This window comes from Chiloscyllium punctatum, chromosome 44 (assembly GCF_047496795.1).
Source record: "Chiloscyllium punctatum isolate Juve2018m chromosome 44, sChiPun1.3, whole genome shotgun sequence".
NCBI classification, from domain to species: domain Eukaryota; kingdom Metazoa; phylum Chordata; class Chondrichthyes; order Orectolobiformes; family Hemiscylliidae; genus Chiloscyllium; species Chiloscyllium punctatum.
This window is the reverse complement of record NC_092782.1, coordinates 4,630,269-4,645,366: the sequence shown is the minus strand read 5'-3', so window position 1 is coordinate 4,645,366 and position 15,098 is coordinate 4,630,269. Positions and strand designations below refer to the sequence as shown.

At 40.6% G+C, this 15,098-nt stretch overlaps 1 protein-coding gene across 1 annotated transcript in view; it reads right to left on the bottom strand.

The window, feature by feature from the left end:
• LOC140466676 (ATP-binding cassette sub-family D member 2-like) overlaps nucleotides 1-15,098 on the bottom strand; it is a 91,806-nt gene that overhangs the window by 10,186 nt on the left and 66,522 nt on the right. The window contains exon 8 of the mRNA XM_072562130.1: nucleotides 11,641-11,725. Within this exon, the coding sequence (XP_072418231.1) occupies nucleotides 11,641-11,725 (85 nt within the window). The remainder of the gene's footprint in view (nucleotides 1-11,640; nucleotides 11,726-15,098) is intronic.

The window sequence follows — 15,098 nt, the reverse complement described above, 5'->3', positions numbered from 1 at the left end:
CATCATTAAAAGAAACCTACATTATTCCAGCAATTAACTTCAAGCTGGAGTTAAACGAATGTAGTCAATGAATGTGAAAACTCCAAAAAAGGCTGTAAGGATCATGTGCAGAGGATGAAAATATTTTGAGAAAGGTTCTGCCAAAAATGCTGAGGAAAGGTCACTTCACCCGTAATATTAAATCTGACTTCTCTCCACAGATGTTGCCAGACAGGCTGAGCTTTTCCAGCTATTTTTGTTTTTGCCAGCAAAAATGTGTCTCTGTAAAATTTATGATCCTCGTATATAGAGGTATTTGTGCAATCCAGATTAATACAACAAATATGATGGGTTTCCGGTAAAATCCAAATGATTTGCATTATTTGCTCCAAATTAATAGTACATAACTCATAACATTCCATATAGAATCTCCGACCACTCCTTCCCCTGGTTGATAGGCTGATGATCAGGTATCGCAAAGTTTTAAAGGCAACGTTAGTTGGTTGTTGTGTCCATGAAAGGCTTACTGAAATCTTTGTCCAATAGGTAACTGTTTATCAAGGTTTTCCACGGATTCCAAATAAAGCATCAATGCAAAGTATAAGTGACACTTAATGAAGTAAGGATCATATAATCAACAAATTATCATTACCCAGCATGCTGCATCATGAGCAGGCAATCAGGATGGATTGCTCCACTCTCCCAAACATGACCAACACAAAGAAAACACATTTTCTACAAGGTCTTCTGACTCCACCCTGGATTGAGTAGCAACGTCTTTCGTCATCTGCGGAATCTCATACAATATGAGTTCTCCGATTGAGGCTGTTAATCTGGTCTAATTAGAGAGCACTAGTTGACATAAGAAGGTTGTGTGTCAGAGATATTGACATTCTGGTGTCTTATTTTGTATAAGGCAGTCCTATAGTCATGGACTATTCACGTGTAAGTAAAGTGTGACTTGATGATAGCTTCACAGAGGCTAGTGTCCTATTTCAATGCATCTTCTGCATCACAGAAGTCTCACAGAAGACAACCCACTCTTCTACTGCTCCAAAAAAAACGAGAATCAACTTGTGAGACTAAGCAGCTCACATCTGAAGCCGCCAATCACACACCACTCTGCCACCCTACCAACTCCAAAAAAACCTAACCATTTGCATCAATTCAGATCATAATTGAGACAGCAGTATAGAATACTTACCTAAACTGACAGTAACACTGAGGCACAAAAGACAGCAGGGTAATGCACTACTCTGTCTACCCAAAATCTTTGCAATGTAGGAAATGACTAACTGGTCAGATTTCCTAATTGTGGGAGAGCTACAATTGAAAATACTCTGAAAAACAATACATTGGAAACCACATTTTTCAGTTCTGATCCATTTGGCTAGGATTTCTGCTATATGGCAATCTCCTTGATGCAAATGAAATGAAAATGTAGACTTCAGAAAGCACTCCAGTTCAGAACAAGTAACACCTTACTAAGTTGTTAAACCTATAATTACTCTACTTTAAGAGTAGCAGCTGGAATTATTCTCCTGTTCAAGCTACAAAATTTGCAAGGTAAAATAATGCCAAGAACAGTTCAAATTATGTATTTTAAGAGGATTAAAAGAGTGCATTAAAATTTGCTAAGAGCTAAATTAAGGTTCAAATACAAACATCACAGACCTAAGATGATATATTTTGCAAGTACATTATATAAACCATGCAACTATAAATCCAAGCGCAATTGGGTCATTAAGAGCTGGAAAAGTCATCATAGATACCCAAATAAAATTAGATTTTAAGCCAATTTGAAAAGATGAAAGACTTGATATAGAAAATGCAGGGTTTCACTAAGCAAACTCATCAAAGTACAATAATGGCACTACGCAAACATTTTGCCTTTTTATTTTAATCTGTCAACAGAGGCTCTTCATGAACTAATGAAACTATCATTGGAAGTGAGAGATTGTGATTAAGACATCAATTCTGTCAAAGGATACAGTATCAAATGGGATGCAGGCTTGAATGTGACATTTAGTATGTCCTCATGAAAGAAGATTTCTACTAACAGAAGGAATGATCTTGCCTCTGCTCACTACGATAACGTGTGAAAAACGATGATCTATCACTTCATCCTATTGCAACATCTGGATTACACATGGAATGTGCAATACAGACAATAAAGTACCTTTATTACCAGCAGAGTCACACCATTCAGTGCCCATTATGATTTAACTTATGTAATTAACCAGATGTGCCAGTGTTGATAGCTATCTGAAGAAGAAAACAAATTTATTCCCAAATGATTTGGATAGCATCATCTTTTACTTCTGGGAATGAATTGAGATAAGCATCTGCCCATTTACACTATGCATTTTTGAACACAAAGTAATATTGAGATTTAGATGCTATTTGCATAGAGCTGCCTCTTAATAAATGGACTGGGGACAATTGTTCCAAATACGTTGAAGTCGCAAATAATGTCTTTGCTCAAAAGTGAATTATCTTCACTTGTGTGACAAGAATTTTATAGGTTTTTTACTAATTGTTTTTCATAATAATTAATGGCAGTCAAAGAATATTTTATTTCTTATTTGCAATAAAAATACCTCAAATACCTCACAAATAGGTATGTCCAACTTTGTTACGATTGTCAATTGTGAGGAAAATTGCAAAAGACTTCTGCGGTTTGTAACTCATCTGCCAGAAAATCTGCTGTCATGGTACACCATGCTTCTCTATCCAATACCATCCTCCAATCCTTTCCAGCTCAAATGTAATCAAATCTGTGACATTCATTATCCAATTCTGCCGACCATTTTGATCTGAGAAGAGATCTTTGGCTATTTGATTAGAGCTAAAATACTACAAAATGCTGACTTTTTTTGAAATGGATGTCACTTTTTAAAGAGATCTATTTGCTCTTCCAAATTAAACTACCTTCTCAATGTCTCATGATGTACATAGGAAACTTTTCATATATGCTTTAGCATCCACATTTCAAAGGCCTCCATTTTCTTCCTCGGGTCTTTACATATTGTTCACATTTTTGAGTCATACAGAAAATAATTATAAATATAAAAATATAAATATAAAAGAATTATAAGAAAACATGTTTATTCCTTGGTACAAGATAGTTTCTTTGGAGCAGCTTATGGGATAGCCCACTAGGGAACAACTAATTCTGGATTTGGTAATGTGTAATGAGGCAGACTTGATTAGAAAGTTTAAGGTGAAGGAACCCCTAGGAACATCCCAATTACTGCAACACGATAAAATTCACCCTGTAGTTCGAGGTGGAGAAGCTGGAATCAGATGTACCGTAATATTATTACAATTAAGTAAAAGTAACTACAAAGACACGAGGAAGAAGCAGGCCAGAGTTGACTGGAAAGGGAGCATAGCAGGGAAGATGTCGGGCAGGCATGGCAGGAGTTGCTGCGGATAATTCAGGAGGCACAGCAGAAATTTCTCTCAAGGAAGAGGAGAAAGAAAATGTATTAACAGGAGGAGGAGGTGGCAACCACGGCTGAGGAGGTAAGTCATAGACAGTAGAAAAGCAAAAGGAAAAGTATATAATGTAGTGAAGAATAGTGGGAAGCCAGAGGATTAGGAAGCCTTTAAAAATCAGCAAAGGACAATTAAAAAGGAGGGGGGAGAAAATAAAATATGAGGGTAAGCTCGCTAGTAATATAAAAAAAAGAGTTTGTTTAATATATAAAAAGTAAGAGACACAAAATTGGACCACTGTAAGAGTAGTAATGGGAAATGGAGAAATGGCACAACAACTTTGCATCAGTCTGCATTTTGAAAGACACTGGTAGCACACAAGACCTTCAAGAGAGTCAGTGGGCAGAGGTAAGTGCAGCAGCTCTCACTAAGAAGGTACTAGGGAAGCTATACAAGAAGCTCATCTATTCCGTCCATTTTACATTCTTTTTTCTTTCTTTTTTTAATGTTTCCATTTATTATGATACCTTTCCTTCTTTTAATGACTTCAGCAGAAGGCAACTTCTCCCAGCCAGGGTGAGGTGGCTTCTAACTGCCCAGAATGGCAGTATAAGCTTGGCATCTAGGAGGGTGGTCTCCGGATGTGGCATTTTTGTCATGGTGTGGAGGTCCCATTCTGTCATGGAGGTTTCTTTGACGGCTTCCAGGTATTCCAACAGCCCAGTGTGAAGGTCTAGTCCCAGCAAGCAGGACTTGTCTGAGCTTGGTGGGACAGTCTCGGACTAGGCCTGCGGGGCAGTTTCAGCCCAGTTTTCCAGTGTACCCCGACCTCAGGACCCGACAATTGAACTGCAGTGAACTTTTTTCTATCTTCTCATTTATGACTTCTGTCATTAATTTAAGTGCCATGGTATGTTGATTTGTAAAACTTGGCACTGAATATTTTTGTAAAGGTACACATGACAATAAATTGCTGTTCTATGCTAATGTACTCTGATTTTTGGTGTCTGGCTGTAATGGGCTGAATGACCTCCTCCTGTACTGTACACGTTTACATCTGTGAGAGTAGCATTTTAGGCCTAAGCATCTTCAGCTGCTTCATCAATGAATCAATCACCCTTTCTCCATCAAATGATCCAAAGTATGGATATTTATGGTTGACTGCCCAATCTCTTCAAACCCTTCCTTTTCATAAACCCATCCAGATGTCTTCTAAATGTTGTAATTGTACCACCCTCCAGCACTTTGAACTCCTCAGATCCAGTCTATATACAACAAGACTTGACCAACATCTAGGGTTGGCCTATAATGTGGCAAATATCATCAATACAAGTGCTAGGCAAGGACTATTTACAAGAGAGAATCTAATCATTCTCCCATGACATTCAATGGCATTTACAACATCCTTGGGAGTGGTTACAAGAACAAGTCAGAGGCCAGGAATTCTGTAACAGGTTTACCTCTTGTTTCATCAATGCCTGTCTACCATGCACAAGGGGCAACTCAGAAGTTTGATTAAATATATTCGATTTGTTTTAATGGGTGAACCTCCAACAATGTACAAGAAACTTGCCATCATCTAGAACAAAGCAGTGCATCCACCAATGTCAACTGGAGTTAACTCAACAAGACTTTTTGTACAGTACCTTCAAACGACAATCACCCCCCACCACCCTACACACTAGAAAGACAAAGGCAGCCGATACAGTTCATAGAGTCATAGAGATGTACAGCATGGAAACAGACCATTCAGTCCAACCCGTCCATGCCGACCAGATATCCCAATGCAATCTAGTCCCACCTACCAGCACCCAGCCCATATCCCTCCAAACCCTTCCTATTCATATACCCATCCAAATGCCTCTTAAATGTTGCAATTGTACCAGCCTCCACCACATCCTCTGGTAGCTCATTCCATACACGTACCACCCTCTGCGTGAAAAAGTTGCACCTTGGGTCTCTTTTATATCTTTCCCCTCTCACCCTAACCTATGCCCTCTACTTCTGGACTCCTATACCCCAGGGAAAAGACTTTGTCTATTTATGCTATTCATGCCCTTCATGATTTTGTAAACCACTACAGGTCATCCCTCAGTCTCCCTTGGTCCGGGGAAAATACCCCAGCCTGTTCAGCCTCTCCCTGTAGCTCAAGTCCTCCAACTCTGGCAACATCCTTGTAAATCTTTTCTGAACCCTTTCAAGTTTCACAACATCTTTCCAATAGGAAGAAGACCAGAATTGCATGCAATATTCCAACAGTGGCCTCACCAATGTCCTGTACAGCTACAACATGACCTCCCAACTCCTGTACTCAATACTCTGACCAATAAAGGAAAGCATACCAAACACCTTCTTCACTATCCTATCTACCTGCGACTCCACTTTCAAGGAGCATGGACCTGCATTCCAAGGTATCTTTGTCCAGCAACACTCCCTAGGACCGTACCATGAAGGATATAAGTCCTGCTAAGATTTGCTTTCCCAAAATGCAGCACCTCATAGTCATAGAGATGTACAACATGGAAACACACCCTTTGATCAAATAAAATATCTTAGAACATAGAACAATACAACGCAGAACAGGCCCTTCGGCCCTCAATGCTGCACCGATCTGTGAACTATTCTCAGCTCATCTCCCTACACTATCCCATCGTCATCCATGTGCTTATCAAAGGATTGTTTAAATCTTCCCAATGTGGCTGAGTTAACTTCATTGGCAGATAGGGCATTCCACGCCCTTACTACTCTGAGTAAAGAACCTGCCTCTGGCATGTGTCTTAAATCTATCACCCCTCAATTTGTAGTTATGCCCCCCCCACCCCGTACAAGCTGACATCATCATCCCAGGAAAAAGACTTCCACTGTCTACCCTATCTAATCCTCTGATCGTCTTGTATGTCTCTATCAAATCCCTTCTTAGCCGCCTTCTTTCCAATGAGAACAGACCCAAGTCTGTCAGCCTTTCCTCATAAGACCTTCCCTCCAGACCAGGCAACATCCTGGTAAATCTCCTCTGCACTTTTTCCAATGCTTCCACATCCTTCCCAAAATATGGCGGCCAGAGCTTACACAATAGTCCAAGTGCAGCCGCACTAGCATTTTGTATAGTTGCAGCATGACATTGCAGCTCGGGAACTCAATCTCTCTACCAATGAAACCCAACACACCGTATGCCTTCTTAACAGAACTATCAACCTGGGTGGCAGCTTTCAGGGATCTATGTACATGGACTCCAAGATCCCTCTGCACATTCACACTACCAAGAATCTTTCCATTGACCCAGTACTCTGCCTTCCTGTTACTTTTCCCAAAGTGCATCATCTCAAATTTAGCTGCATTGAACTCCATTTGCCACCTCTCAGCCCAATTCTGCAGTTTATCCAAGTCCACCTGCAACCTGTACCATTCTTCCAAACTGTCCATTACTCCACCGACTTTAATGTCATCTGCAAAGTTACTAATCCATCCACCTATGCCTGCATCGAAGTAATTTATAAAAATGATAAACAGCAGTGGTCCTACAACAGATCCTTGTGGCACACCACTAGTAATCAGACTCCAGGCTGAATATTTTCCATCAACCGTCACTCGCTGCCTTCTTTCAGAAAGCCAGTTTCTAATCCAAACTGCTAAATCACCCTCAATCCCATGCCTCTGCATTTTCTCCAATAGCCTACCATGTGGAACCTTATCAAGGGCTTTACTGAAGTCCATGTATACCATGTATGCCCTACCCTCATCTACATGCTTGGTCACCTTCTCAAAAACTCAATGAGATATGTGAGACATGACCTGCCCTTGACGAAACCATGTTGACTATCTGAAATCAAATTGTTGCTTGCGAGATGATTATAAATCCTATCTCTTATAATCCTTTCTGACAATAGAACTTTGGCTCACTGGTCTATAATTACCTGGGTCATCTCTACTGACCTTCTTGAACAAGGGCACAACATGTGCAATCCTTCCGTCCTCTGCTACTAAACCTGTAGACAATGGCGACTCAAATATCAAAGTCAAAGGCTCTGCTATCTCCTCCCTAGCTTCCCAGATAATCCTCAGATAAATCCCATCCGGCCCAGGGGACTTGTATACTTTCACTGCTTTTAGAACTGATAACTTCTTCGTAACTAACCTCGATCCCTGCTAGTCTAATATCTCGCATCTCATTCTTCTCCTCTACAATATTCTCCTTTTCCTGAATGAAAAAAGATGAGAAATGTTCATTTAGCACCTCTTCAATCTCCACAGGGTCCACACTCAACTTCCTACTTCTGTCTTTGACTGGCCTTATTCCTATCCTAGTCATCCTTTTATTCCTCACATACCTATAAAAAGCTTTAGTATTCTCCTTTATTCTATTTGCTAAAGACTACTCATGTCCTCTCTTTGCTCTTCTTAACTCTCTCTTTCAATCCTTGCTAGCTGATCTGTAATTCTCCATCACCTCATCTGAACCATCTTGTGTTATCAACACATAAGCCTCCTTCTTTCGCTTAACGAGAGATTCAATTTCTGCAGTAAACCACGGTTCCCTTTCCTTACCACTTTCTCCCTGCCTGAAAGGGACATACCTATGAAGGACACACAATATCAGTTCCTTAAACCAGCTCCACATTTCCGTTGTCTGCATCCCCTGCATTTTGCTACCCCATTCTATGCATCCTAATTCTTACCTAATTGTATTATAATTGCCCTTGTCCCATCGATAACTCTTGACCTGTGGCATGTACCTATTCCTTTCTATCGCTAAACTAAACATAACTGAATTATGGTCAGTCTCTCCAAAGCGTTCACCTACAACTAAATCAAACACCTGGCCTGGTTCATTACCAAGCACCAGATCCAGTGTGGTCTCCCCTCGTCGGCCCTTTGACATACTGTGTCAGGAAACACTCCTGTACACATTGGACAAAAACTGACACTAGAGCTACAGCATTTCCGGTCAATGTTGGGGAAGTTAAAGACACCATAATGACCACCCTGTTCCTTTTACTCCTACCCTGAATAATTTTGCCAATCCTCTCCTCCACTTCCCTGGAACTCTGCGGAGACCTATAACAAACTCCAAGCAGTGTGACCTCTCCTCTCCTGTGTAACCTTAGCCCACACCACCTCAGTAGACGAGTCCTCGTCAAAAGTTCTTTCAGCCACTGTTATACTATCCTTGACTAACAAGGCCACACCTCCCCCTCTTTTATCACCTTGTCTGTTATTAATGAAAGATCTAAACCCTAGAACCTGCAACATCCATTCCTGACCCTGCTCTATTCGTGTCTCGAAATGGCCACAACATCGAAGTCCCAGGTACTTATCCATGTTGCAAGCTCACCTACTTTACTTCGGATCCTACGTTGAAGTAGATGCACTCCAAACCAGCTTGCTGTCTGCCAGCACATTTCTGTGACTGTGAAATCCTGTCCCTGTCCTCCCTACTCTCATCCTCCTGTGCATTGCAATTACATCTCAGGTTCCCATCCCCCTGCTGAGCGAGTTTAAACCCACCCGAATAGCACCAGAATATTAGTACCCCTCTGGTTCAAGTGAAGACCGTCCTGTTTGTACAGGTGCCACCTTCCCCAGAATGAGCCCCAATTATCCAAGTACCTGAAACCCTTCCTCCTGCACCATCCTTGCAGCCACGTGTTCAGCTGATATCTCTCCCTATTCCTTGCCTCACTATCACGTGGCACGGTAACAAACCAGAGAACAACTCTTTGTTCTAGCACTCAGCTTCCACTCAAGCTCCCCGAAATCCTGCCTCACATCCTTATCCCACTGTCTACCTATGTCGTTGGAACCTCGTGGACTACGACTTGGGGCTGGTCACCTTCTCACTTCAGGACCCCAAAGATACGATCCGAGACATCACAGAACCTGGCACCTGGGAGGCAACACACCAATTGAGAGTCTTGTTCATTCCCAACAAGCCTTCGATCTGACCCTCTAACTATTGAGTCCCCAATGACTAAACACTCTCCTCCTTTCCTTCTGTGCACCAGGGACAGGCTTTGTGCCAGAGACCTGGGTCACACTGCATACCCCTGATAAGTTGTCCCCTCCAACAGTATCCATTTGCCAGCAATTAGCCTATATCCCTCTAACCCCTTCCTTATCATAAATCCATGCAGATGCCTTTTAAATGTTGTAATTGCATCAGCCTCCAGCACTTCCTCTGGCAGCTCATTCAATTTACACACCACCCTCTGTATGAAAACATTGTCCCTTCGGTCCCTTTTAAATCTTTCCCCACTCACCTTAAATCTATCCTTTTCTAGGTTTGGACTCCCATACCCCAGGGAAAAGACCTTGTCTCTGTACCCTATCCATGCCGCTCATGATTTTGTAAACCTCTATAAGGTGATTCCCCGGCCCCAACCTCTGATAATCCATGGAAAATAGCCACAGCCTATTCAGTCTCTCCCTATAACTCAAACCTCCCAATCCTGGCAACATTCCTGTAAAGTTTTTCTGAACCCTTACAAGTTCCACAACATCCTTCCTCCTGCAGGGACACCAGAATTGAATGCCGTATTTAAAAAAAATGGATCAACTGATGTCCCGTAGAGCTGCAACATGACTTCCCAACTCCTATACTCAGTGCAAGAATACTTTCTTCACTTTCTTATCTGCAACTCCACTATGAACCTGCAATCCAAGGTTTCTTTGTTGAGCAACACTCCCCAGGACCTTACCTATAAATATTCAAAATGCAGCACCTCACAGTTACTTAAATTAAACTCCACCTGCCACTCCTCGGCCCATCTGATCAAGATCTCATTGTACTCAGAAATAGCTTCTTTGCTGTCCACTATACCTCCAACTTTGGTGTCATCTGCAAATTTGCTAATCATACCTCCTATGTTCACATCCAATCATTTATATAAATGACAAAAAGTGTGGACTCAGCACTGATGCTTGTAGCACACTGCTAGTCACAGGCCTCCAGACTGAAAAACAATCCTCCACCCCAAACCTCCGTCTTCTACCTACGAGCCAGTTCTGTATCCAAATGGATAGCTCTCAAAGTATTCAATAGATCTAACCTTGCTAACCAGTCTACCATGAAGAACCTTGTTGAATGACCACATTCAAGTTCCCCTATGTCTTACACATCATCCTGACTTGGACCTATTATCACTTGTCATTGCTGAGTCAAAAATCCTGGAACTCCCTTCTTGCCAGCACTATGGCATCCTTACTGCAGTAGTTCAAGAAGCCAACTCACTACCATCTTCTCCAAGGCACTTAAAAATGGGTTAAAATTGTTGACACAGCCAGTTTGATATCCAATTCCCATGAACAAATTTAAAGTACACCTTTTTAAAAAATCTGTTCCTATTCTTTTTATTCTGTGGCTAACAAAAACGAACACCATTATTCATCACAGAATTACAAAAACAGTTCAATTAAATACTTGTACTAATCAGTCTGTGTACCACTAGAGCAAAGATTTTTAAGATAATTAAGAAAAACCATTGTAGCCCCCATATTAATGAGGCTTATACTTAATAAAAACAAATATTACTGGCCTTTTATGGAGAACCTTTCACAATATCAGGCAAAGCCAATAGTTTGTAACATAAAGGCAGCAGTTTGCTAGGAATTCTCCATTCATTTCATTCATGTGCTAAAGGATTTTCTTTGTATTGTGTTACAACTCTCTTCAAAGAACATTTTGTACTTCTAAGTTAAATATCCTATTGACATAATGACAAGGGAATATCAGCACACTGGAGGTACACTTCAATAATTACGTATTTTTACAAGGGCATCCCCATTGAAAAATGTTACTCTCTCAGCTCTGGAAACTTCCCTTGTTGAACAATAATGCTGAATCTCTTCTCAAGTCTCTATCAATATCACTCCTCAGCCAAGTGCCAAACAGATCATAAAATCAGCCCACAGTGACCGACTTTCTCATTTATTCTCAAAGAATGATCAGGAAGTGAACACTGGTAATTATGATTAAACATGTTGTAATACTGTATGGCTCAGCACAACAGAAAGTAACGCTCTTGTGTTGGGAAACATTTGTTACTATTAAACTCAGTACTTTTAAAAATATCTGAAAAATGTATGTCACATTTTATAAGTTTAGTGTGACATATGATCAACGTAAGGTTATACCACATAGAACTTAATTTACACCCTATGGAAATATCCCTTTTTTCTGAGCAATTTGACTAACTTCCAATCTTTACCTTAAACACAACTCACCTGTGATAAAACATTCGTGCCATGCCCATCCTTTGTTTCTCACCTCCAGACAGGACATCCTTCCAGTCAGTAACTGCATCCCATCCTACAAAACAAAACATTCTATATTGTATTGTAAGAATATATACTGTAAGAAAGGAACAAAACTCTGGTAAATGAAACAATTCCTTTTGTACAGCTAAACTTTGTTTCTAATATTTTCAAATGTGAGTAAACTTTTCATGTTTTGTTGTAGGCATTTATCTCAATCTGCCTGCACTGGTTATGAATTGTATTTTCCTCCTCCCCTTCATAAACCCAAACCTGGTTACCATGTTCAATTTAAAATCGGCATCAATGGAAAACCAAGCAAGTTAAAAATAACACTTGAACGTTAACATTTATTTTGAAAACAAAAACAGTATTTCTTGGGAAAATATCGCATAACCTTGATTTTAATCTTGATACAAGTCAAACTTGTATCAAGATTATGCTCCAATTGCAGTGATGTGCTGCATAAGTTTTCACTTGCAGGCACATTATCTGTAACAGTCAGGTCCTGAGAAGATCATCAGGTTCAAACCACACATGCTTGAAAATACCTAGCAATGATGAGTGGGTGCCTTCCTTACCATCAGACAGGAATCTGAGCAGTTAACACCTGCCAGTTCAAGAAAGAGTAATTTACATGGGAAATCTTTACTGTCCAGTCTGTTTTCCTCCATTTTTATTCACTCAATTTATTTACATTGGCTTGCAGCAGGTTTTCGCACAACTGATCATACTATGTTTTGTCCTATGGCATAACAGAGCTTTCGATTTCAGAAGTAACTGGAATCTTTTCTTCCATATGGTACAAATATTAGGTTCCCAGTTTCAAATGGAAAATTGGCCAGAGTATGGTCAATATACAGAAGCAAACCTTGCATTAGCATGGAAACATAAATTCTCCCACCATCTCTAATTCTAGATGGAAGTTCAAATAATGAAGGCATCAACCAAAATGTTAGCTTTATCTTTCTCCGGTAGAAGCTAATGGCTTACAGCAAATTTTCAGCATTCATTATTTTCAGATCTACTCTATTCCCCTGCACACTATTTAAATAATTGTTGCAGGAATGAAAGATATATCTCAGGAGTATCCAATTTTGTTATGTGTTCTCTCCATTTCACTATCATACATATTCTGGAAATCTATGGAAATAAGCATTGGCTTAGAATAAATCAATGTAAGCCCATCTTGAAGAAGGTCATTGTCACCTGAGTAAAGTCCGCACATATTATAAATGCAACTAGTTTGCACTTAATAGCCACTTTAGTGTACCAATTTTTCCTTTCACCCATACTCAATAAGCAAGGGAGTGTGTATCTGGGACACTAGTTATGACAATATAACAAGTCATCTGGGGAACAGCTCAGGTGACTTGTCAATGAGCAAATAACATTATGATGCAGGAAGAGGCCATTAAGCCTCCACGCCTGCGCCGATCCATATCCTCTGTCTAAATCTGCCATCTATTTTCTAAGGATATGTATCCCTTTACTCCCTGCCCATTCATGTATCTGTCTAGATACATCTTAAATGATACTATCGTTCCTGCCCCTACCACCTCTGTTGGCAAAGCATTCCAGACACCCACTACTCTCTGCATAAAGAACTTTCCACGTATGTGTCTCCTAAACGTTTCCTCTCTCACTTTGAACTCATAACCCCTAGTAATTGAGTCCTCCACTGTGGAAAAAAGTTTCTTGCTATCCACTCTGTCTACACATTTCATGATTTTGTAGGCCTCAATCAGGTCAGCCCTCAACCGCCTTCTTTCTAATGAAAATAATCGTAATCTACTCAATCTCTCCTCATAGTTAGCTCCCTCCATACCAGGTATCATCCTGGTGAACCTCCTCTGCACCCTCCCCAAATCATCCACATCCTTTTGGTAATATGGTGACCAGAACTGTACACAGTAATCAAAATGTGACTGAACCAAAGTCTTCTACAATTGTAATATGACTGCCAACTCTTGTAGTCAATATTCCGTCCGATGAAGAAAAGCATGCCGAATGCCTTCTTGACCAGTCTACTGACCTGCATTGCCCACTTCAGGGAACAATGGACCTGAACACCCAGATCTCTCTGTACATCAATTTTCCCCAGGACTTTTCCATCACCTCACATTTGTCTGGATTGAACTCCCATCTATTATTTCTCTGCCCAACTCTCCAATCTATCTATATTCTGCTCTATTCTCTAACAGTCCCCTTCACCATCTGCTACTCCATCAATCCTAGTGTCATCTGCAAACTTGCTAATGAGGCAATCTACACCTTCCTCCAATTCATTTATGTATATCACAAACAACAGTGGTCCCAGCATGGATCCCTGTGGGACACCATTGGTCACAGGTCTCCCTTTTGAGAAGCTCCCTTCCACTACTACACTCTGTCTCCTGTTGCCCAACAAGTTCTCTACCCATCTAGCTAGAACACCCTGGACTCCATGCAACTTCACCTTTTTCATCAGCTTACCATGGAGAACCTTATCAAATGCCTTATTAAAATCCATGTCTATAAAATCTACAGTCGTTAATGATGGTTTCCATTCAGTCCTTTCACCAACCTTTGCCGTAGCAAGCCCCAACTCATATCAATAATAATAATATTACCAGCTGAATGGGAATCTTACTGGGAAATGAACTGCAGGTACAATTACATATCTGACCACTATCAATACAATGAAATGCTTCATTATAAGCTAGCCTTGAATTAAGACAACTTGGAATTATTTTCGGAAAATTCAGCTTTACTTTGGTGCAGAATTTAGGAGAAATTTTGGGAACAAGCAGAAGAAATATGCTGTTTTGAATTTTACTTGAATTTCATAACCATATTCATTGGAGGTGGTGTCTTCACAAACAACCCTGTTGTTAATGATGGAAGACAACAAAAGATCAGTACAAAAAGAGAAACATTCACAGCAATCTTCAGTCAGAAGTGCAATGGCTATGGGTCCTGACAACACTGTCAATAGTACTGAAGACTTATTCTCCAGAACTTGCTGCTACTCTAGCCAAGCTGTTCCAGTACAGCTACAACACTTGCACCCACCTGACAATGTGGAGAATTGTCCAGGTATGCCCTGCACACAAAATGCAGGGCAAAGCCAACCCTGCCCAATTACCATCTCATCAGTCTTCTCTCAGTCATCAATAATGTGATGGAACATGTCATCGACAGTGCTATCAAGCAGTGCCTGTTTAGCAACATCCAGATTGGGTTCTGCCAGGATCAATCAGCTCCTGATCTCATTATGGCCTTGAGATGAGGTGAGACTGACAGCCCTTGACATCAAGACTGCATTTGACCGATCTGTAGCATCACACTATCAAAACTGGAATTGATGGATATCAGGGGTAAACCCTCTGACATGTAGGAAAGTGGTTGTCGTTGTCGTTGTCGGAGGTCAGTCATCTCACCTCGAA